This window comes from Octopus sinensis, linkage group LG4 (genome assembly GCF_006345805.1).
Source record: "Octopus sinensis linkage group LG4, ASM634580v1, whole genome shotgun sequence".
Lineage (NCBI taxonomy): Eukaryota > Metazoa > Mollusca > Cephalopoda > Octopoda > Octopodidae > Octopus > Octopus sinensis.
Genome location: NC_043000.1, coordinates 35,357,948 through 35,382,340, shown reverse-complemented (window position 1 = coordinate 35,382,340; position 24,393 = coordinate 35,357,948). Strand labels below are relative to the sequence as shown.

General features: G+C 41.1%; 1 protein-coding gene across 1 annotated transcript; it reads right to left on the bottom strand.

Moving 5' to 3' along the window:
* Positions 1-1,496: 1,496 nt before the first annotated feature.
* Positions 1,497-1,967, bottom strand: LOC115210427 (treponemal membrane protein B-like). Its single transcript, XM_029779029.1, has one exon. The coding sequence runs from the start codon at positions 1,965-1,967 to the stop codon at positions 1,497-1,499; it is 471 nt and encodes a 156-aa protein (XP_029634889.1).
* Positions 1,968-24,393: the final 22,426 nt, after the last annotated feature.

Here is a 24,393-nt window from a genome sequence, read left to right as displayed (position 1 = left end):
AGCTCAAAGGGTTAAGCGAGAGGGTTGTTAGTCTTTTTAATACATTTATTGGTAACAAGAGAAGGCAAGGTCGAATAGTCATCTTGGAAATAATAGTGATGGTCTTGGTGGTGAAGTCATAAGGCTGAAAGTAAGAAGAATGCCGAATTACGTGCATCCTGAAAATCACAAAACCGAAATCTTGAAAGGTGGAATGCTTACAATACCAAATTTTGAAATATTTTAGAGAAAAATATGAAAACAAACCTTAAAAAGAAAATTTAGTTTTAAAACGGAGTTTATTCGAAAAACATAGCATTTACTTTCTTTTATGCTATATCGAAGTAACTATTTCTACAATAGGCACTAGGCCTGAAATTTGGGGGTAGGTGACTACACGATTACATCGACCCCAGTGCTCAACTGATATTTATTTTATCGACCCCAAAAGGATGAAAGGCAAAGGCGATTTCGGCGGAATTTAAAATCAGAACGCAAAGTCGGAAGAAATTCTGCTAAGCATTTTTCCGGCATGCTAACGATTCATTTCTACTCTAGGCACAAGGCGTAAAATTTTGGGGGAGGGAGCCAGTCGATTAGATCGACCCCAGTACGCAACTTAATTTATTGACCCCGAAAGGATGAAAGGCAAAGTCAACCTCGGCGGAATTTGAACTCAGAATGCAAAGACAGACGAAATACTGCAAAGCATTTCGCTCGGTATGCTAATCTTTCTGCCAGCTCGCCGCTTTAGGCTATATCAAAATGATAAAAGTAATCAAAATATAGCGAGCATATTCAGTTGTTAACAATAATACTAAGAAGAAGAGTTTTCAAATTGTGGCACAAGGCCGTCAGTTTTAGGAGTGGAAGGGGTTATATATTTAAAACGCTTCCCACAGTCTGAATTCCATCAATGTATGCTGGTGACAAAAATTGCATTCACTTTCTCTAGAAATTAATAATGAAAGAGTCACAAGACTTTTGAAATTTTGGTCAATCGGAAACTTCCATTGCCGGCATACAGGAAGTCGCAATTTCCAAATGAAAGTATTACGGAAACATGATGAAATGAACAGAATTTAACGAAATAAGATGAAATTGATAAAGATGGGGAAATTTAATGAAATGCAATTAAAATTTTATATAACCTTTAAACATGAATCCTTAACCTAACGCTAAGTTTTTATACTTTTCCACAAATTTACGATCTTCGCTCTTCAAACGTTTTCCCATCTATTCTTAAAAAATTATTTAACAAAGAAACAGAAACTACAGCTTGCTACACATGTTCAAAGAATCTGGTTGGCCTTGTACCAAAATTAGAATTATTATGTAAATAAATATGCTAATCATAACTCGTCTTTGCTATTCTGATATAGCATAAAACTAAAAATTTTATAATAAACTTCTAGTAAGAACCATAAATGTCTCATAAGACCGTTTCCACATCATTTTCTCCCAAACTATTTCAAAAGTTGGTCTTTTGAGCATTCGGTTTAAAAAGCTTACGAAATTCAGACTTTTAGGTCATTTGAAAATCGGTTTTCCTTCTCTCGTGCGGCCCACTCTCGTCCGGCCCACTCTTGTCCGGCCCACTCTCGTTCGGCCCTCTCTCGTCCGGTCTTCTCTCGTCCGGTCTTCTCTCGTCCGGTCTTCTCTCGTCCGGTCTTCTCTCGTCCGGTCTTCTCTCGTCCGGTCTTCTCTCGTCCGGTCTTCTCTCGTCCGGTCTTCTCTCGTCCGGTCTTCTCTCGTCCGGTCTTCTCTCGTCCGGCCTTCTCTCGTCCGGCCTTCTCTCGTCCGGCCTTCTCTCGTCCGGCCTTCTCTCGTCCGGCCTTCTCTCGTCCGGTCTTCTCTCGTCCGGCCATTTCTCGTCCGGCCATTTCTCGTCCGGCCATTTCTCGTCCGGCCTTCTCTCGTCCGGCCTTCTCTCGTCCGGCCTTCTCTCGTCCGGCCTTCTCTCGTCCGGCCTTCTCTCGTCCGGCCATTTCTCGTCCGGCCTTTTCTCGTCCGGCCTTCTCTCGTCCGGCTTTCCGTAGTCGTGTTAGTAATAATTAGTTGCTGACGGTAAAGAAGTTGTTGGATGTGCCACTGGCCATGTTGTTGACGTCGGTGGTGTTTCGCCGGACTCTAGTTGTTGTTTAACCTTAGGTTAGTCTTGATTAATACATTTAGGATAAAAGGGGTTCCACTCATGATCATTTCTTAACTTTTTTCAGGCACAATGCATCATGGACTATATTAATGTGTTCTTTTTCAAAGTGATAAGTTACTTTTTGTAGGGCGAATCTGCACTATTTTTTGCAGGAATAACGACCTCATAGGAGTCTGTCAGAGGTAGTAGGTATGGTGGTGGTGATGGTAATAATGGTGAAAGTAGTAGTAGTAGTAGTAGTAGTTGCAGTAGTTGTTGCTGTTGTTGTTGTGGTGGTGGTGGGTATTGTTGATATGAACAATGTAGACTCGTTGGCTGGAGGTGTGTTTAAATGTGTGTGTGTGTATGTGTACACGCATACAATGGAAGGCGGAGTCTCGTAGTTGATATAATAAGGAAAGAAACAGCCGGTGCTGTAAAGACAGCTGAATTAAGACAGAAATCAATTATGGGGGAGGGTGGGTTATCGGATCGAACTGGCTAAAGTTTAAGTAATTGTTGCTGTGCAAAGTGATTTTTAGGCTTCGATGGACGAACGAAAGGTAAGAAGGAAAAAACGAGAGGGGGTTTGAACATGGGGATGGGTCGGCGGGTGGGATAGAAGTGAGTTGCAAAGAAAAGACAATAAGAAGCGTATGAAAGCAGCAATGAAGATACCGGGGTAGATGGGGTGTTAGAACTGGACTGCGTGGAAAGGAAGTAGATTTGGTTAAATCCACGTAAATCGGTGAAGAGATTAGAGAAGTAAAGTTGGATAGGTGGTTGGATGAGCGCGCATGCAAGCCTCTCTCTCTCTCTCTCTCTCTCTCTCTATCTATCTATCTACACACACACACACAGATGCGTGGAGGGAAAGCAGTGAATGTGTGTAGAAATGAGGGAGGGTGTATGACGAGATAAAGAAAATGTGTGTGTGACAATATAATGACAATGTATTAATGTGGATCATGGAGATGGAAAAAGGAGAGAGAGAGAGAGAGATAAACGATTTCTCTATTCTGTCTTGAAACAGAAATACTCAAGTTATTTCATTAGAGGGAGGCGGGGGGATAAATTAGTAAGGTGGATGTAGGGAGGGAGAAGAAGAGGAAGGAAATGAGATGAAGACTGTAAGAGAGAACGATGTTTGTGGTAAATGGAAAGGTGAACAGTAAATAAAAACAAACCGGAGAGGAAGCATGAAAGAAGGAAGAGGTGGACTTTGTTTAAAATGTGTGTATATATACAGACACACACACACACACACACACATACACCTGCCAATCTATTACTATGAATGAAGGTATGAGAATGTGTGTGTGTGAGAGAGTTTGCGAGGGACAAAGAGTAAAACTTAAGAAAAAAAACATATTCGTTACCCTTGCGCACGCGCGCACACACACAATGAGAAAGAAAAAGAAAGAAGAAAACTAAGCGTGGTGCAAAAATCGAAGCTCGTTTCAAAGTGATCGACTAAAGATTTAGTAATTATCTGCTGAGGCAATTTGTTCTTTGGTTGTTGTTCATTGTGTTGCCGGATGTTGGGACAATTTCCTTGATATATTGCATTTCAACTGATGCCAACCAATTCTAGCAACAGCTGGCACCGAACACTTATCACCAACACCTCCTTACACCCCCCTCCCCCCCACCCTTTCTTAATGGTGGACAGCTAAAGAATGCATGCAATGTATAAATGGTTGCGCGTATGTGGACATGTGAGTGCGTTGCATAATCTAAATAACTGGATAGACTCTAGCGGAAGTATTGAGTACTCTTTGTCTAGTTTGTGAAACGAAAATGCGCATCTGTATATGTATAGATGGGTAGAGCGAAATTCTCTTAAACCTTAGTCTCAAAGTTCTCTTCAGAGCCTCGACTCTCAGTAACCAACTAAACCCTCACCATCCACTATGAACTCTGCCCTCAGCCGTTGCGATTTGTAACCCTCTGACTTCATGCGTTTGAGTGATTCACATTGTTTTCTTAGGGAGTTTGTTACGTGGTCTAGGATTCGGGAAATACCTACGAGCCAGTGCTACATTGTTAGTGGTCGGTCTTATTACAAGAACGATTCATTTTAAACTTTTCATTCATATAATCACAATAATGGTGTGCCGTATGTAAAACTCTTTCTTGTGAAAGTATTTCTATGCTTGTTCCGCAATGATATCCAATGTAAATAAAGTTAACATTTCAATTTTAAAAAATTTTAGTTCACGTATATCTTTAAATTTTACGGCACGCAGACTACCATTCTCTATGTCTGTTTCTCTCTTTCCTCTCACTCTTTCTCTCTCTCTCTGTTCTTCTCCCTCTCCCCCTCTCTCTCACTATGCATATGTAAATTCTGAGGTTACTTGTTTAGAGGAACAGTCAGACCACTTAAATATGCTAGTTCGGGTTATTTTGTCAACTTAATGGAAACATTCACTCGTTGTCTTAAAACAAGTCTACATTCCATTCCAAAAAGTTATCAGTAGATTCGAGAACCGTCCCCAGTATTTTTTATTCTGATAAAACAAATAACTTTATAGTTTACATGAAGTATTGTTTAGCTTACAGTATTAGCTATATGTGTGAGCGCGCGAACTGGGTAGATGGAATGCCTTTGACAGCACTTCTTCACCTATAAAACAAGTGTGTGTATGTGTGTGTGATTGGCATCCATTAGTCTCGAAAGACTATGGATCTACGCCTTGGACTGGTACTGCAGCATCGCTTGTGACTGACAAAGCCAATGTGCGAGTGACAGTCACGGCTGCAACGGTTGCAAATGTGGTTGGCCATTTGTTGGACACTTCCCAAATATCTGGAACCACCGTTTGGTGGCACTCACACCAACATGCAATCAGCCGTTATAAACATTGTCTGGAAAAGACATCCAAGCAAAAACAGTATGGCAATTTTCTTGCAATTATTATTATTATTATTATTATTATTATTATTATTGGCGCATAGCTTAGTGGTTACGGTGTTACACTCACGATCTCTAGATAGTGATTTCAATTCTTAGATCGGCTGGTGCATTATTTCCTTGAGCAAAGCACTTCATCTCGCATTGCTCTGCGTTCACTTCGATATCTGACGCGTGGTTACACCATGTACCCGTTTGATTTGATGGAGGAGTACATCGTGTACCTGTTTGATTTGATGGATGGGGTAAGCTAATGTGCGACACGAACATTTAATCACAATAAACAAATCATTTCTGTGCAGGATTTTCGGCAAAAGCTGAATGCTCTCATCCGTCATCTTCGACGGGAGAATCCATCCTTTATTACACCTGGTCAACAAGTATTTTTCATCAAGCAGATGTCAAGGTATACTTAGTGTAGTTTTTAATGCTGATTTCAAATATACAATTAGTTTTTTGACATCACGTAGTTTTCAAGACGAGAAAGTTTTGTTTCTTTTAATCCATGCATTATATAGAAATTCCAGCCAATTAATGACGTGTATGCATGTATTTCATTTAATTATGGAAACATACCTTTAAAATAAACTACATTATTCATTGCTGCATAGTTCAGATGCAATATTTCATCATCTTAAGTTAACCAGTCAAGTTTTGTCTTATAAATATGTTTTCTAACATCTCAAATTGTCCGCTCATAATTAACCGTTTGTATCTATTTCCTTTACTTGTTTTACAATGTTAACAATGTCAAGAGAGTGTACAAGTTGTCCTGATGTGTTTTGTTATGTCTGTGGACAATTTCTTTTTAAAAGTAAAAAAAATTTACAATAACACCAGATATCAAGAAGATTTATAAGCTATACTTTGACTGCCTTCTTGGAGACCAGGACAACTTATGGGCACCTCATTTTATCTGCTCAGCTTGCTCAGATGGCTTACGTAACTGATTCAATAATAATAAGTCCATGCTTTTTGCCATTCAAATGATATAGAGGGAGCCGAGAGACCATTTTAATGACTGGTATTTTTGCAAAGTAAATGTCACAGGATTTTCTATGAAGAATAAACACAAAATTGTGTATCCCAATTTGGATTCTGCCATGAGGCTTGTACCTCATAATGGAAGACTGCCAATTCCATTTCAACCAGATGATGGTGCTGGCTGTCACGATAGTGCTGCTGAGGAAGATTACATGGTTGATGACGATAGCTTTAAACCTCAGAAATTTTCCCAAGCTGAACTGAATGACCCTGTCAGAGATCTATCCCTCTCAAAAGATAAAGCAGAACTGTTGGCTTCAAGACTGAAGGAGGAATATCTGCTAGAACACGGTATTCATAAAACTTATTTTCGGCAGAGAAATTTTGTTCTACAAATGTGTTTTTCTGTTGAAGGCCCGATTTGCTTTTGCAGTAACATCGATTAATTTTTCAAATGTTTATCACAAAATCATGATCCTGTAGAGTTGCATTTGTTTATTAATTCTTCAAAACGAAGTTTAAAAGCTGTACTTTTCCATAATGGTAATTTAAAGTCCTCCATTCTTATTGCGCACTCCGTTCGTCTTCATGAATCATATGTGGAATATTGAACTTTTATTTCATGCCATTGCCTGTGGAGATTTAAAAGTCATTGGAATGTTAACGGGAATGCAGTCAGGCTTCACAAAATACTGTTGTTTCTTGTGTCTATGGGATAGTCAAGCAACTGACAGATATTATTCGTAATCAAACTGGCAGACAAGAACATCATACCAGCCAGGACTGTCTAGCAGGACTGTCTTGTAGATCCATGTAATGTCCTTTTGCTTCCTTTGCATATAAAGCTTGGATTGATGAAACTGTTTGTAAAGACACTGGGGAAGAGAAATGCCAGAGGGTTTGAGTATATTGTAGAAAAGTTTCCCAAAATCACACAGGCGAAGTTGAAAGAGGTTATCTTTGTCAGACCCCAAATTAGAGAAGTACTCAAGCAAAATATATTTATACGAGGAGCTACCCAAAATTTTTGCAGTATTATTTTATTCACTTAGTTTTATAAGTTTACACTTTTATCACCTTCAAAGTATTCTCCATTTGAAGCAATGCATCGGTTTAAACGCGTTTTCCTCTGCTCGAAGCAGTGCTGGAAGTTTTGCAAAGTGATGCCTTTTAACGCCTCTATCGGGGTTTTTTTCTTACCTCTTCCACATCTGCAAATTCCGTAGCATCAGTTTTCGTCACCAGTGATGACTTTCGAAAAAAGGTCCGAATCAGCTTCCAACTGTTCTTCCAGTTCATGGCATGCATTCAGTCGTGACTGTTTTTGATCTTCCACGACCAAGCGAGGCACAATTTTTGCTGCAACTCTTTTCATTTGCAATTCCTCGCTCAAAATTCGCTGACAAAAGCTCCAGGTCACACCAGTCATATCAAAAAGTTTGTCCGTTGTTCACGACTTTTCATGATGCTTTTTGTTCAGGAGGTCGACGTTCGCCGTGAAAGAGGTTGGTCCTCAAGCGACAAGTGACCATTCGTAAACTTGTGTTTTGCTCAGGGCAGCCTCCTTGTAAGCTGCTTGAAGCATGATAACTGTTTCGGCCGCCCTTTCCCTCAGCAGAAAACAACTTTCCTTCGTTTCACCTATCGCGAAAATCGACAAACAGGGGAGAAACACTGCAAAACAAAGACGCACCGCGAGGCAGTATGACTCTGCTGAACAACACCGGTCGTCAGACTGATGCCTGAGGGTTGCACCAAGTGCCTTCTAGCACCAGAAGCCAGAACTACAAACGGGTGTGTCCCACAGATAACGTTTCCGGTTACTTTTGGGTATCCGTCGTATTTCGGGTCCGAGATTGGCAATGCAATGATAAAGGAAACACAATTATGATCCTACCACATTTATTTGATATGACCACCTCTGTTTCGAATCACAGCCTTAAGTCTAGGTACGAATGCTTCACACACGGCACGCAGCTGTTCTTGCGAAATCGAAGCCCATACCTGGCGTAGGTTTGATTTCAGAGCGTCGAGCGAAGTATGTGAAGTTCTCGAGACCCTCATCTCCAAAATGAACCAAACAGAAAAATCCAACAGGTTGAGATAGGGGCTTTTTGAGGGCCATACATCCTTGCCTATGAACGATGGAATGTTTTGCTGAAGCCAGTGTTTGGGGCTGTGGGGTGGTGCTGATTTCTATTGGCGGTTCCAATGTGCACCTTGAAAGTGTTCATTCGCCTATGGAAGCAGTTCGGCTTCCAGAATACCGTTAATGTATCGCTGGGTGTTAATTTTAACTCCCGAGATCTTCCAGTGGTTGTCACAGCCACCCAAACCATAACTGACAGTGGATTTTGACGTTGATTTACGAGTCTACTCTCGGCGGAGCCAGACACACTCCAAAGTCGGTCATTCTGGTGGTTCCCTGTTTGCTCAATATCAAATTACTTTTCATCAGTGAAAACCGGTTTAGGTAGCGTGCCTTCCGCAATCTGACTCAAGATAAGACAACTTCTCTCCAGTCTCATGGCTTTATGAACTTGCATGAGCTCATGATGGCGGATCAGCTTGTAGGGCTGGGTCCTGAGATTCTCCTTCAGCACCCGATACATCGATGATTAGCTTATTTTTGCTCTGGGGGCCAGTTTTCTGAGGGAACGATGAGAATTTCGCTGTATCTTTTCTCTGGTACTTTGGTAAGCTGGGGGGTCTGCACACTTCCTTTTTGGCCATGTCCAGGTCAATCAGCGGTGGAACCAGTCTCTTGAAATTTCTCGACAATTTTCCAGACTATTGTTCGGTTGATTTTAAGCTTTTCTGTTATAGCTGTACTACTTTCGCCCCCTTTGTGGAGGGTCGATAGCCATTATATAATTTATAAATCTGAATTTATTTAGCCTGAAACAAAAAAGACGACGTACTAAGCTTTTATAATGATGTATAATTTTCATATCACATTTATTGATAGTAATTAAAGCCCGAAACTTCGGTTGTCTTTCTTTCGGGACATCCTGTAGACATGAACATGTCTGTACGGACATTTGTGTGTACGTGCATACATACATACATACATCATCAAAGCAGACCATCATGTACCAACAACCGGATTACTAACTTCCACTTCGAAGGGTATGCGTTTGCGATCCAGGAACAAGAAATATCAACCAAATACTTGATGTACAAAGGGAACAGAAATGCAGGAAAAGCAGTAAAACATGACAACCGATGCAGGCTTTGTAGCGTCAACACCAAAGGTATCACCCACATCACAAGCAGTTGTCCGAAAATGTCATCATGGTATTGTCTACTGATCGGACATGATGTTGTAGCTAGGACATTATATAATAAGGTCCGCCGGAAGGATTATCCCGAGGACAAAGAAATAAGAACCCACAGTATGGTAGAAGCCATAGCCACTCATAAGAAAAAGGAATACTGGTGGAATGTTCCAGTGAAGACCTCAATAAAATGTAAGCACAATAGACCTCATTTGGAGAAAAGAAATTGTGCACAGTTGTGGAAATTAGCTGCCCATCGGATGTTAACATAAAGTTAAAGATCAATGAAAGGAGAATACCTATGCTGAACTATTGAGAAATCTGCAGTTACTCTATTCAGATTACAAGTTCATGTTTATACCTGTAATTATTAGAGCACTGGAATATGTAACACACTGCCTAAAGACCAATCTTGAGAAAGTAGGCTTCTCAAAACCAGAAAGGAGAAAGCTGATTTGAAGACAACAGATCCAATCCATCACTGAGACTGTAAAAATCTGAAAAACTTTTCAGAAATTATCATTCAAATATATATGGGCATGTCTAGATAAGCAACTATTTGCACGAGAATGCATAAAGCAAAACATTACATACATACACACACACACAAACACACACTGTCGTTGGTGTTGAAATTCCAATGAAGGAGTCTTGGATCTAGGCTAGAATCCGACTCTTTCTCTATTTGCAAGAAATCTTAAAATAAAACTGAATAATGACATACATACATACATGCATATATATATATATATATATATATATATATACACGCACACACAACTATAAGAGAGAATTCACTATGTGGACGCTCTTACGCTTGATATAGATCCGCAAAGGGAGTCCACCACTAAGAATTGTTCTCGAGAAATAATTCAACACACCAAGAACGTAAGCGAGCAGGACTTTAATTATATATATATATATATATAACAAAACTTACTTGGAGGAGATGAAACGAAACGAATCGAATCGACGCGAGGGCGCTCAGTCATACAATAGTGTAATAAATAAAAAATATGCATACATACATATATATATGTATGTACCTACATCTACATGTATATATACATGCATAAAAAAACATATATACGTGAGTAAAGGACACCACAAAAGACGTAGAACTCAACGAGAAACAAAAACGTAAAAACAAACGTGGAAACGGACCTAAACGAAAAAAACAGAGTACAAGACAAACTACACAAGGAAAAATTCCCTTCATCAGCTGTCCCTAGTTCAACTCTAGCATTAAGGCCCTCATTGTCTGTTTTTTTGTTTGTCTTATTTCTTGTACTGTATTTTTCGTACTTGTAATTTTATTCTGTATTTTTATTTTGTATTTTATTTTGTAATTTTATTTGTATCGTTTTTTTGTCACATGTTTAACCTCCCTTGTTTTTACCCCTCTGCGAAGTAATTTTCTTTAATTCCTTCGCAGGAGGGATTAGTTCCACGAGTCGTATTCTGTCCTCACCTTCGAAACACGCTGGAGTTGAACTAGGGACAGCTGATAAAGGGAATTTTTCCTTGTGTAGTTTGTCTTGTACTCTGTTTTTTTCTTTTAGGTCCGTTTCCACGTTTGTTTTTACGTTTTCGTTTCTCGGTGAGTTCTACGTAAATGTAGTGGTGTCCTGTACTCATGTATATATATTTATATATGCATGTATATATACATGTAGATGTAGGTACGTACATATATGTATGTATGTATGCATATTTTTTATTTATTACACTATATATATATATATATATTTGTGTGTGTGTCATCAGACAAACCTGAAGATGTTGTATATTTAACTCTAAACAAGGACACCTAATTCTTTCGTTTTGTTTTGCATTTTTGTGGAATACAAAATAAAATCCTTGTATATTTATTTTTTCTGGTAGTTTTGGTAATCACGATTAGTATTATTTCAGACTTTTTGAGAATCCTCAGTGCCGTACTGTCCCTAGTAAACCCACCAAGAGTGTGATATTAGTATTGAAACCTGAACAATATGTCAGTTCTATAGCTTTCCTGTTGTTTTCCGCCGTGTACTTGGCTTTGCTATATTTTATTGAGATAAAATGAATCTATTTAAAATCTATTACTTTCGACCGTATATAACCCAATGACACAACATTTATCTTCCATGTTTTCCGCTATCATTCAAACATATTTTCTTCCATATTTCTCCTCGTTTATTCCGTTATGTTACACTCTTCTTCCTTGACATCTTTTATCCGGGCTATTGAACTTGAAGGACCATATTCACGACAGTTAAATAGGTTATATGATCTCTTCATTTTTCTGTCTTTCAATGCTCGGAAAAAATTTCCTTATTCGCAGTCTGTCGAACATTTTCTTTCCTAAATAGTCTCATATGAAATGCAAAACGAAACCATGGACGAAAGTGAATTTCCTTAAAAGAAACATATAAAACCACTTTTTTTTTCAATCTCAAGTCTTCGTCATTTACTCCACCCCCATTAAGTGATGTTAAAACCACCTTTGCTCTCTTTAAAGAATGTTATCACAACCTTTATCTTTCTAAATAGAGTCCATTAAAGCCATTGTAACTGCTACAATCCACTACTATATACATTTCTTCTCATATCAACTTTTGTTCTTGTTTTTTTTTTCCCAAACTATTCTAATTCATCGATTTGTTTCAGTTTCTTCCTTTCCTCCATAAATTTTTATGCGTTTTGTTCATTATCGTTCTTTTTAAATTGCTCTCAACTGTCAGGTGGATTCACCGGGTTTCGAAATGCAATACTGGAAGTATCAGTGTTCTCCCACGCAGGCATTTCAATAAGGCAAACGGTCCGGTAGAAATAACGGTACGATTCCTTTAAATCACACTCTACCGTCTTAAACAAAGGCGGCGAGCTGGCAGAAACATTAGCACACCGGGCGAAATGCTTAGTTGTATTTCGTCTGCCGTTACGTTCTGCGTTCAAATTCCGCCGAGGTCGACTTTGCCTTTCATCCTTTCGGGGTCGATAAACTAAGTACCAATTATGCACTGGGGTCGATATAATCGACTTAATCCGTCTGTCTGTCCTTGTTTGTCCCCTCTGTGTTTAGCCCCTTGTGGGTAGTAAAGAAATAGGTATTTCGTCTGTCTACTTTCTGAGTTCAAATTCCACCGAGGTCGACTTTGCCTTTCATCCTTTCGGGGTCGATAAATTAAGTACCAGTTGCGCGCTGGAGTGGATGTAATCGACTTAATCCCTTTGTCTGTCCTTGTTTGTCCCCTCTATGTTTAGCCCCTTGAGTGCAATAAAGAAATAAGAAATAACGGTATGATTCCTTTAAATCACACTCTACCGTCTTAAACAATGAAGGACACATTAGTTAATGCATTGCTAAACCCCTCTACAAACGGCTGGAACGGCATTAGGGGTTTGTTTGGGGCGGAATAACAACTCGTCTGTCGTGTATCAAGGTTTAGAACGATGCAATACGGAAACGGTAATGTATCGTAAATAAGTCGGTGGATGGATGGATCGGTGGATGGATGGGTAGGCAGTTAAGAAGACGGACACAGACAGATAGACAAATAAATATGGTTGAAAGACTATCTTAACATATGTGAAGAACGGAGTGTTTTTTTATGAGGTAAATTTTCGCTATGTTCCCACGATAAATTATATTTTCAGTCAAAATACATTTAAGTTAGAAGTGGTTGTCTCCCTTACACTAATGACTGCCAAACAGTCACTAAAACCTCACGTTCATAGCGAAGCATCGAAACATTTTTATGTAACGGGTGGCGATGTTAGAATAGTAAGGGTGTTAGAGTAATGCCTTGCAGTGCTAGTTTCGACTCTTTTCGTTAAGAGTTCAAATCCTGCTGTCGATAAAATAAAGTAACATTAATGTCAAAATAACGATCACCCCCTTAATTAATAACGGCCATGAGTTTGTTAATAGATTCTACCCGAATGGGATCCGAACTCAGAACACAGGTGGATGAAACTAAATAGTGGTAGACACGCCAACACTTCTCCGTTTTTAACAATCCCATAAATAGTGATGGGCATGGCTGTGTGGTAAGAAGCTTGCCTTCCAGCCACATAGTTCCGGGTTCAGTTCTACTGCCTAGTACCTTGGTCAAGTGTCTCTTACTATAGCCTCGGATTGAACGAAGCCATGAGTGGATCTGGTAGACGGAAACTAAAAGAAGCCCCGTCGTGTGTGTCTTTGTCTATGTGTCCCCCCCCATACACACACACACTAGTGACAACCGGTGCTGGTGTGTTTACGTCCCCGTATCTTAACGATTCCACAATAGAGACCGATAGAATAAGTACCAGGCTTTGCAAAACATGCATATTGGAGACGATTCATTTAACGCAAATTCTTCAAGGTGGTGCCCCAGGATGGCCGCGGTCTAATGACTGAAACGAGTTTTAAAAAAAACGATAAAAAATATCTGGTGCAGAGGTGCCGCAAATTTCTGTGTTCAAATTTTGGCTTCGTGAAGTCCCTCAACTCAAAAGACCCACCAAGAGTAAATGTAAATTGACCATTAGTAAAACAGTCTGATTCCAGGTCAGTTTAATAAGATATAACGCTGGTCAAAGACACCCCGTCGCTGTTCTAATTTCCAGATAAAATGTTACTAGAAGCACATCAGCTTATGTCTCCTCCGTATATAAAGTAGAAGGATATTTCACGGCTATTTCAAGTAGATCGAACTATTGCTCAGAGGCTGTCTTTCAGGATCCGTTATTTACCGTTTAAATGACTTGTGCCATTAAAGAGATGCCACAGAATCGGTCAATAGTTCTTATGTCCGAAAAAGAAGCCCACTCTGGAAGAGAGCAGTTTTATATTTAGAAGGCTGCTTGTAATGACCGGTCAGAGAGAGACCATTGCTTTCGCACCCATAAAGCGTTTAGCTATATAGGCGATTTGTCAGGCTCAAAGGGCCGGGGGCACAGAATCTCTCTACAACTGGGGGGAAGAATCATGACGTTTTCCTCTCTCTCCAGTTTTAGAGAGATTATGTGCCTCCCGTCATTTGAGTCTGACAAGTTGCTACGCGGTGGTTGGCGTTAGGAAGGGCATCCACCCGTAGAAACCATGCCAGATCAGACTGGAGTCTGGTGCTGCTCACTAGTTTTCAGGCAAACCGTTCAACTCATGCCAGCATGGAAAACGGACGTTAATTGATGATCATCATCACCATGATATATATATACTAAATATTTCTTCAGATCTGCTACCACCTACCTACCGAGCTTTCACAAAAGTAAGGGAGAGAGATAGGAGGGACATTTTCCTTTTTTCTATTAGAAAACTATGGAAATAATTTTTAAAAAAACATTTCATTTGATTTTTCAACAATTTGTTTTTCATGTTTTACTCTAAGTTGAAAAAGTCGCAAAGACTGAAACCGGTATTAAAATGTTCATGATAAAATTATTTTAGCATTTTCTACCTTGTCCTATTTTCCTTATCTATCTATCTATCTATCTATCTATCTATCTATCTATCTATCTATCTATCTATCTATCTATCTATCTATCTTCTTTTTTCACTTTTCTTTTCTTTTGTTCCTTTTCCTTTTTTTTCTTTTTCCCCTTTTGATCGAAAACCTACGCCACCTTTTTTTGTTTGTTTTGTTTTTTGTTTTTCATCCCCCAAAAGAAAAGCTCTACCTTGTAACTTGTCCCATCTGTGTGCAGCCCTGTGTGGCCAATAAAGAAACTTATCTATCTATCTATCTATCTATCTATCTATCTATCTATCTACCTACATATCTATCTACCTACATATCTATCTATCTATCTATCATCCCCGACATGCACGGACGCTAGTCAAATGGGCTCCACGTAAGTTGGCCACTTTTACATGTTTAAAACTCCTTGTTGTCAAATATTTTGTTTTAATCGTTGTGCAAGATCATTCACTAAAAACCTGAGAATTATTCACGTAGAATTCCGCCCCTGTATGGGCGAAATTACCAAAAACTTCAAAACTTTCGTGGGTTCCTTTTAGCCATTTTTCATTTTGAAAATGGCAACTAGAAACCACGTGGCTAGCCCGCCAGTCATGCGGAACGGTAGCGAAACACTATTGCTACCACTAGCTGCTAAACCTCGCAGCTTGAACACCGCTGTCACCACCACAACCACCAACAACAACAACAAAACTAACGTCACAAGACCATTCACCATCGCCGCGACCAACGACATTAACTTAGACTTCCACCACTCCCTACACCACTTGTCGATGAAAAAAGGACGGAGAAAGGGATTTCAAAAACGAATACAGACGCAAACATGAATGCCAGCACCACTACCAACAACAACAACAACGAAATCAGCACAAAGCCGCCTACCGAAGACAACACCGCCAACACCAACACCACTACCACGACTTCAACTGCTACAACTAACTCCTTTGCTACTAACACTGCTAAAATTAAAACGAATTTCGCGGACGCGACAAAACAAAATCGAACAATCGTAAAATTCACCACACAGGAAACAAACCTCACAAAAGCACTCTTCACCAAAGAAGGAGATAAATTGCATCTTCACATTCCACAACACATCGTGGAAAACACAAAAAAAACAATAATCTACAAAGTCATCAACAAGAAAACAAGACGACCAGAAAATGCACCGCAGGAAAAAATTGAAAAATGCCTTCGTCCTGCATGGGACTCAAAGGAGTATATCAGTTGGAGAAATAAATTTGGCACAGTCCAAGTACGTTTCCTCAACGAAAATTTAGCAAAACGATTTTCCACATTGGAGCTGCAATCAGACGACTTGATAATGATACCAATCTATTTAGGCCAGAGGGTAACGAAAATCTAAATAAAAAATATACCACCTGAAGTCGAAATACAATGGTTAGTCTCTGCCATCTGCTTTGAAATGGCAGAGACAAACATTCTTGAAATCGCTGTTCTAGGACAGAAAAACTGGGTGGGAAAATCAATCCAATTCCTCCTTCAATTGGATGAAACAACAAGAGAAAAGATACCCACCACTATAGAACTGCCAGAAGGCTACAAACCCTATGTAGTGGTAGAGGGCAGGCGACAACGTTGCTATTTGTGTGGAAGCGAAACACACTTGAAAAAGAAGTGCCCAACCACTGCACAACAAGAGCAACAACCACAACCACAACACTCCGAGAAAAAAGCTCTACTACCCACACCACCATCAACACAGAAGACGACAAGAGAAACACACCAAGCTAATCCATCAACAACTAAAAATTATTCAACACCTGAGAAACTACCAACACCACCAACAACAGCAAGAACCAAAGGAACAGAAAAACAAAGAAAATATACAAAAACTGATTCCCCATCCCTTATACCGCACTCACCACACACAAACACTCAACAACCAACAGCAACGAAAACAGCAACACAACTACTTACACAGACATACATAGAAGCCTACAACATACCCCTACCCCCTTCTGATTTCTCAGAAAATTCGTCGGAAGACGAAACCAGTGAGGAATGGCAAATAGCTAGAAAAGGAAGGAAAATAAAGAGCAGAAACACAAACAAAACAGGGGGAAATACATCTCCCGAAGACATTTCAAAACCCAACACAAACAACAGCCACACCAACACCACAAAAATATATACAGCAAACATGCTCACAGCTATAGACACCAAAAACACAAATTTGATGGAATACATCAAATCAAAAACAAACATAACAGAAGATGACATAAAAACAAACAATCACCCATACACAACACCACCAGACCACATCAAAATATTACACATCTCCAAAAGTCTGCACCACACACTCAAAGGCATTTTCCCCAGTGCGGTTGGTAAATGCCAAAAATATCTCACAAAGAAACTGTACTGGGATCTCCTCGAGGACAAACCAAGGGAGGAGAAAGCAAAAACTTTCGAGCAGTAAGTAACCCTCTGTTCCTTTCACTTGTATTCTAATTCATTAGGATTATGATCAAGATTGGTTGTGTAAATGTGCGTGGCTTGGGGACCCCTTGGAAACAAGGGTACCTCTTAAATGACATAAAGTCACACAAGTTAGAAATCATAGCCATAAGTGAGACCAGACTCCACAATCCGCGGGCCCTAAAGACCATGTTTGGCGGACAGCACAGCATTTGTTTTCCCCCCCTGTCTGCCAAGAATGGGCGGTCGTGGCACCGCGGTACTTTTTCGCGAGAGTCTGGATCTCAAAGTAAAGACAATATTCATAGACTCGGAGGGTAGACTGGTCGTTCTGGATGTCGACGGCAGCAATGGGTGCGCTTTTCGACTCGTATCAGTTTACGCACCGCCCTTAACATCTCGGGCGGATTTCTTTCAACGTCTAGAAGTATTCTTGGGAACGTCTCGTCCTTTACTCTTAGTGGGGAATTGGAATGCTACCTTGGACACGCATGTAGACTACGTGGGCAGAGATAGGAATAGACGGGGATGCAAATGCCTCAGAGACCTGCTCAGACGCTTTCAAGTGTCTGATAGGTTCCGACTAGACCACTCGAATGCGCCAACGTGGACGTGGACCAACCGCATCGGGTCGTCGAGATCGTATCTAGATAGGACACTGTGTAGGGCAGTAGATAGAGATAGCATAGAATGTCCACAATTCCACATAGTCAGCTACACGGATCACAAACTTGTGACATGTACGCTAGACTTAGGTAAGACACTTAGGCAGGGTCCCGGATACTGGAAACTAAACGCGTCTTTCCCATCGAGACAGGTTTTCAGAGACCGGATTAGCACACTAGTAAAGAGGGCTTTGACGGGAGCCATCATCAAAAACAAATGGTGGTTTGCCCTCAAGAGAGCAGTAAAAGCAGAAGCAATTAGGTACAGCAAAGCACTAGCCATAGATAGAAATAGAGTAGAGGGTGAGCTAGTTAAGAAGCTAGAAGAGGCAATTAGAAGCGGCATCGCATCCGACGTTTTGGCGGCGAGGTTGGCCCTCGACCAACACTTCAACGCCAAACACGAAGGGTGTGCTGTCAGAGCTTGGATGCGTGCTCTAAGGAACGAAGGTGTGGGAGCCGCGAGAGAGGCCCGGGTGGCAGAGGCGCAATAGGGCAACAAAGCCACCATTCGGTCTCTGATAGATGAACAGGGGCGCAATTCCTCGAGCCAAGTAAAATGTGTGAGGCCTTTCAACAGCATTTTGCCCGACTGTTCGGGACGAGTGGCGGGCAAGAACGTAGGGTGGACTTCAGTGCCTACCTACACAGCCTACCACGACTCTCAACAAGAGAGGCAGGGCGCTGCGAAGGTGCCATCACGGCGGTGGAAGTGCAGGACGCGATGGCAGAATGCTCGAGGGACAAATCGCCGGGTTTGGATGGTCTACCCTACGAGCTTTACAGTTGTATGCCAGACTTGTTTGGAGACGTCTTGACAGCGGTGTACTGCAACTGGCAGCAAAACGGGAGCATTCCTGGTTTTGTGAGCCGAGGAGCCGTAACACTGCCGAAGAAAGATCTAAACAAGGGAAATATAATAGATAACTTTAGGCCCATCACTGCTTAATGCAGACTTGAAAATTTTGGCCAAGGTGTTAGCCAAGAGGTTGGCGCTTGTCATCGAGAAACTGATCGACAAGGCGCAAACATGCGCCGTGCCGGGCCGGACCATCTATGACAACCTCCACCTGATGCGCTACATCATAGACAGGGTAGTTAACGCACCTGGCATGGATGGGGCGCTGATCAATTTGGATCAATCGAAAGCTTTCGATAGGGTAGACCATCGATACTTGGAGGCTGTCCTCAGAGCGGCTGGCTTCGGTCCCGTCTTCCGCGGCTGTATAGCCGCTTTGTACAGAGGCATCCGTTCGGTAATTCGTGTAAATGGACTTCTATCGAGACCTTTCGACATCGCACGTTCGGTCCGTCAGGGATGCCCCCTCTCGTCGCTTCTATACGTATTGACTCTCGAGCCATTATTGTGGAAGCTGGCAACTCTGAGGGGCATCCCGCGAGAACTGGAATGCGGGACGAGCGTGTCTGCATACGCGGACGTCGTCACCATCATAGTGTCTAGCCACGAGCACATCGAGCTGGTCGGCGAGACACTGAAATACTACGAAGCGGTGACAGGAGCGAAAATCAACCGGGAAAAGTCAGTGGGCTTGCGACTAGGCACTTGGAGAAGCAAGCCCATGCCGTCCACCAGCGCCTCCGTCGTGGGACGCTGGACCGACGGTCCGGTCGAGTTGCTCGCGGACCTCCAAATGGAGAAGAACTGGAACGAGATAACGAGAAGGGTGGTCACTCTCGCCCGGAAATGGGCCGAGAGGAAACTGTCCCCAAAAGGTCGGGCCGAGGTGGCGAACACGTACATCGCGTCCGTCATCTACTACTGCCTGACCGACGTGCCTTGTCCCGTCCCTACCATCACCAAACTAGAACGCATTCTCTTTCGCTTCTTGAGGAAAGGATGCGTCCCGATGGTCAGGCGATCCATTTGCTGTCAACACCCGTTAAAAGAAGGACTGGGCATGCCGTGGTTGATGATGCGCAGACACGCACTGAGACTGCGACATCTCAGGCTCTTCGTAGACGACGGTGAACAGGTGTGGTCGCCGTTTGTGAGGCACGCTTTCCCGCAGCTCGTCTCCATGACCGAACTGCAGTCGTGGATAAAAAAAAGAGGCCGAGGAAGGGCGGTGGCACCGCGAGTGTCGCGTTGCTCTCAAGCAATTCTGCCGTCCCGGATCGACCTTGAGTGACTCCATCACAACCCAAGCAATCTATAGGGGATTAGTGGAGGGGAGGTACGACGACGAGCTCGGGGCGAACCTGGACGTCGACGAGGAATACCTGACCCGCCTGTTCGGGACGACTTTCGGGCCAAGGCCCATGGACAACTTCCAGAGATCCCTGGCCTGCAGTGCTACCGAGAAGCGCTAACCGTTCGGGTTAAGCTCTACAGACACGGCTCAAGAAACACGGGGCTGACCTGCCCGAGATGCGGTCAGAGCGACGGAACCGTTCTGCACGCACTCGTGCAGTCTCCAACAATTTCCAACCTGTGGGCTTATGTCGAACAACTGCTGTCGCGTGTGGGACGAGTCGGTTTATCAGCTGAGTCAATATTGTCACGCCTCCTTCCCTCAAACGGGGAGGAAGAGCTATTTTCATCATCCTTGTGGCTATGGCGAAAGAATATATCTGGTGGACGCGTCTGAAAGGATTGGAGACAAACACTTTTCTCTCTGGTCAATCTCTCATCAACTTCTTCAAGTATCACTTGAAAAGGAAAGTGAGAGTAGAGAGGCAAGTTTTGTCTAGCGAATGTTTTAAAAAAAGATGGATGAATGTAGCAAGAATGGCACGTATGAATGACGAAGCCACCTTGACCATAATCCAATGAACCCAGAAATTGAAAGCAGAGGGTTACCCACTTGCAAACAAATGTGGTAACATATAACAATATTGACCGAGGTTACCGTGGTCTTTTTCGTAGGCTTTTCTTCCCACGGATAAACTTTACACCGTACATCATGACACTGTGATACACGATCCATATTGATCGTTTTTTTTCCTCTTCCCCTTTTTTCTTCTTTTTCCTTTTCTTTCTTTTTTTCCCTTTTACGATCCCTTTTGATCGAAAACCTACGCCACTTTTTTTTTTCATCCCCCAAAAGAAAAGCTCTACCTTGTAATTTGTCCCATCTGTGTGCAGACCTGTGTGGCCAATAAAGAAACATATCTATATATCTATACCTATACATATCTATATCTATATGTATCTATATATATATATCTATCTATATATATATATATATATCTATATCTATCTGTCTATATCTATCTGTCTATCTATATATATATATATATATATTAGTGCGCGTTTTGTTTATAAACGAAAGAGAACTACATAAATACACGAGTTATAACTTAAATAAGTTAGATGCTATTCAGTTTTCCCGTCTTAAATCGGGCAACGTTGAACCATACTGGGATGATATCGGCCGAGTTGTTTCTTATTATTTAAGGGAGAAGGGAGGGGAGTAACTAGCTGCACAAATGGAAATATCTACGCTATTGAGCTGTGCCATAGTTCGAAGAGGGATAGGTGTTAGAAAGATAAGAAATAGAGACAGATGTGTGCATTAGCAGGGCCCAGTGAATGTACAGAAAAACAATGTCTTTAAGACTTTCTCCGAGACGGAGGGGTCTTTTGTGATACGACGGATTGCCCGTCATCTCGATTCGTTGTCATCGTCCCTTTTGAGGCGCCACTTTATAAGATCCACTTCATTACTTCGTCCTATGTCTTCTTTCTTCTCTCTTTCACAAATTCTGCCCCATTTGAGTCCACTTAAACCCAATTCTTTTCTCAACCCATTTGCACTTTGTCGTACATGCACACTGACATGACAAACCCAGTGGAGCGTATTACCGTCATTCTCTTCTAGTTTTCGTATGTCCTCTGCATTCAGGACCCATGTTTCATCATTACGTAGCATTTCTGCTCATACACAGGCACCATACAATCTGCCTTTTCACTCTAACAGAAACCTGTTACCATTAAATGTAATAACTCTCTAGAACTTTCTCCAACCTGTTCGTATTGTAGCTAAACTTTCAGAACATCTTCCTCTTCTTCTAATTAGATCACCTAGGCAACATAGACTATTACCTCCAATGAACCTCCTGGACATTCGAGAAAAATGAATTTTCGTGTGTCCTTGGGGTTTATTGCAACTATCACAAAACCTTCTTCCTCTATCAACCCTTCTGTTATCCAACGGCATCTCTTATGTCTGTAGCTTGTACTGGAGACACCATACAGAATTTCTGCATGCACATTTCCTACACAGCGAGCAGAGAGCCATTTCCTGGTTTGTCCGTTTTCTTGCTTACAAGAACTTTGGCCTTTGATAAACTAACTTTAACACTCATGATTCCAGGTTTTACTTCCACACAAAATTTCTTTTCTAATTCTAATGTAGAATTTGATAAAAGCACGAAGTCATCAACATATTAATCGTTCCCAACAGTAACCGGTCTCAAATTCCTGTTATGAGTCAGAGGACAATGATGAATAGGAGGGGGATAAAGACCTGAGCCTTAGAGAACTTCCCTTACACTAATTCGTTACTGTACTTGTTGCTAACCTTACAGACAGCAGCACTCCTGTATAGCTTTTACAAGCTTCTCGCTCACCAAATCACAGGACAAGGTCACCTATTGAAGGCTTTCTCCAAGTCAGCAAATGTCAAGTAAATCGACTGACTTTTGGTTGAATATTGTTTCAGTTTACTTCTTACAAAGAGAGCATCATTAGTAGTTCTCTTTGGCGCAAAAGCAAACTGTTTCTCGTCTTCTCTGATTCTGTTTGTAATTTATTGCGCTTTTAACTTTCTCCGCAACTTTCATGACATGGTCCAGCAATTTGATACCTCTTGGATTCTATCTTAGGCATCTCCTTTACTCTTGTAACAGCTGACTATAATGCTGCTACACCACTCAATGCCGATTACATCTTCCTCAATAACCTGATTAAATATACAGATGACTAGACCATATCCTACTCCGCCAGATATTTTAAGCATCTCAGCATTCTCGATGAACCAAGAGCTGTTCCTGCCTTTTAATCCTTAATTGCCTTATCTATTATAGTTGTTGAATAGGACGACTGGCCCCTCTCTTAGGTCCACATGAGGATGGCTCTCCTTCTCCCATGCATTCTCCATATTTAAAAGCCTTTTCTTGTAGTTATACTTCCATGCCCTTTTCTTTCTTGAATCATTCCAACCCAGAACAGTGACACGCCTCTTTCTGCTGCATCCATTTTTCCAAACCGGTCTCTTCGTTTTTATGGCTCTCTCTTCTTCACTGCCTTACCACCGTTTCATCCTTGGTCTGGCTGGAACTTTGCACTGGCCACAGATTTGGCCCATCGATCTCAGTAGTAACTTCCAGTTCTTTTCTTTTATGAATGTCAATCTCTTTTTGTGTCACCAAGTGCTTCAACTTGTATTTTTCTAAATTTCCAACTATTGACTTAATTTTTAAACTTCCATAACTTTTTTTCCATAATGTTTTGTCCCTGAGTTTCTTAAGTCTGATGCCACTAACCTATGTTGAGTTATACATTCCTCACCGGAGGAATTTGTATTCACAAGCGTCTGCAGATCTCGTTTTCTGGTGAGAATCGAACTTAGTGTGCTAAGATCAGTTGTATCACAGAACTCCATGAATCTTGTTCCCTCCTCGTTTCTAGAACCAAAGCTATAGTCTCCATGTAAACTGTGAAATCAATTGATTTGCTGCCCATCATGGCAGTTAGAGTCAATATCTCTAAAGACAAGGTTGCTGTCGTTCGTCATCTGCAAAAGGGCTTCGAAAGTCGGTTCTTCACTGGCCAATCTCATTTGAGAATCATTTGCAATTAAAAAGACGAGGTCTACACTGTCTCTCCAATTAAGCTAATATTAAGGAACGAAAATTTCCACTGAACGTGATTCTTACATATGAAATCTTAAAAGTAACTTAACATTTCAACAATTAGTAAGATAACAAAATATGCACAAGCCACAGAATAATTGTAGACCAATAGGAAAATGCCTCCAAACAGCTTACACAAGTAATGGAGAAGGGCCGCAAAATCACTGAGCAATTCTAGCATGTACCGAGAGAAAAAAAAAAGCGATCGGTGAAAAGATATTGGATTGCTTTATGGGGGTTGTTTAATGATCCTATAATATTTCAGGAAAGCTTCTGCTTTTCAAATATAAGAAAATATTTGAAAAGCAATGTTTTCTGAAATTTTATAGAATCAATGCACAACCTCTGTGAAGTAATACAATATCTCATCTCTTCCTTTTTCATTTGACATCGTCTTATATTTCGCAAGACTTTTCATTTGCATTGCTCATATGGAAATAGATAAATCCATCCTCACTTTAGGTATTATTTACTGATTGATAACTTCAAAATCTTTTCTATTGTTTGAATTTTTTGTTTAAGAAATTTCTTCAGCAGATGATACAGTAGCAATTTCAGAAATTTCTCTTTACCAAAATCCTTGTTGGCTTTCTGTGCTGTGAGATGGTATTATAAATTTTTAATTAGTTTCATTATATTCAGTATATTAGGGATTTTGGAGGGGGTG

What these genes read in the sequence shown, in the direction of transcription:
- LOC115210427 (XM_029779029.1), bottom strand. Translation starts at nt 1,967, where the DNA reads ATGGCCGGACGAGAGAAGGCCGGACGAGAGAAGGCCGGACGAGAGAAG.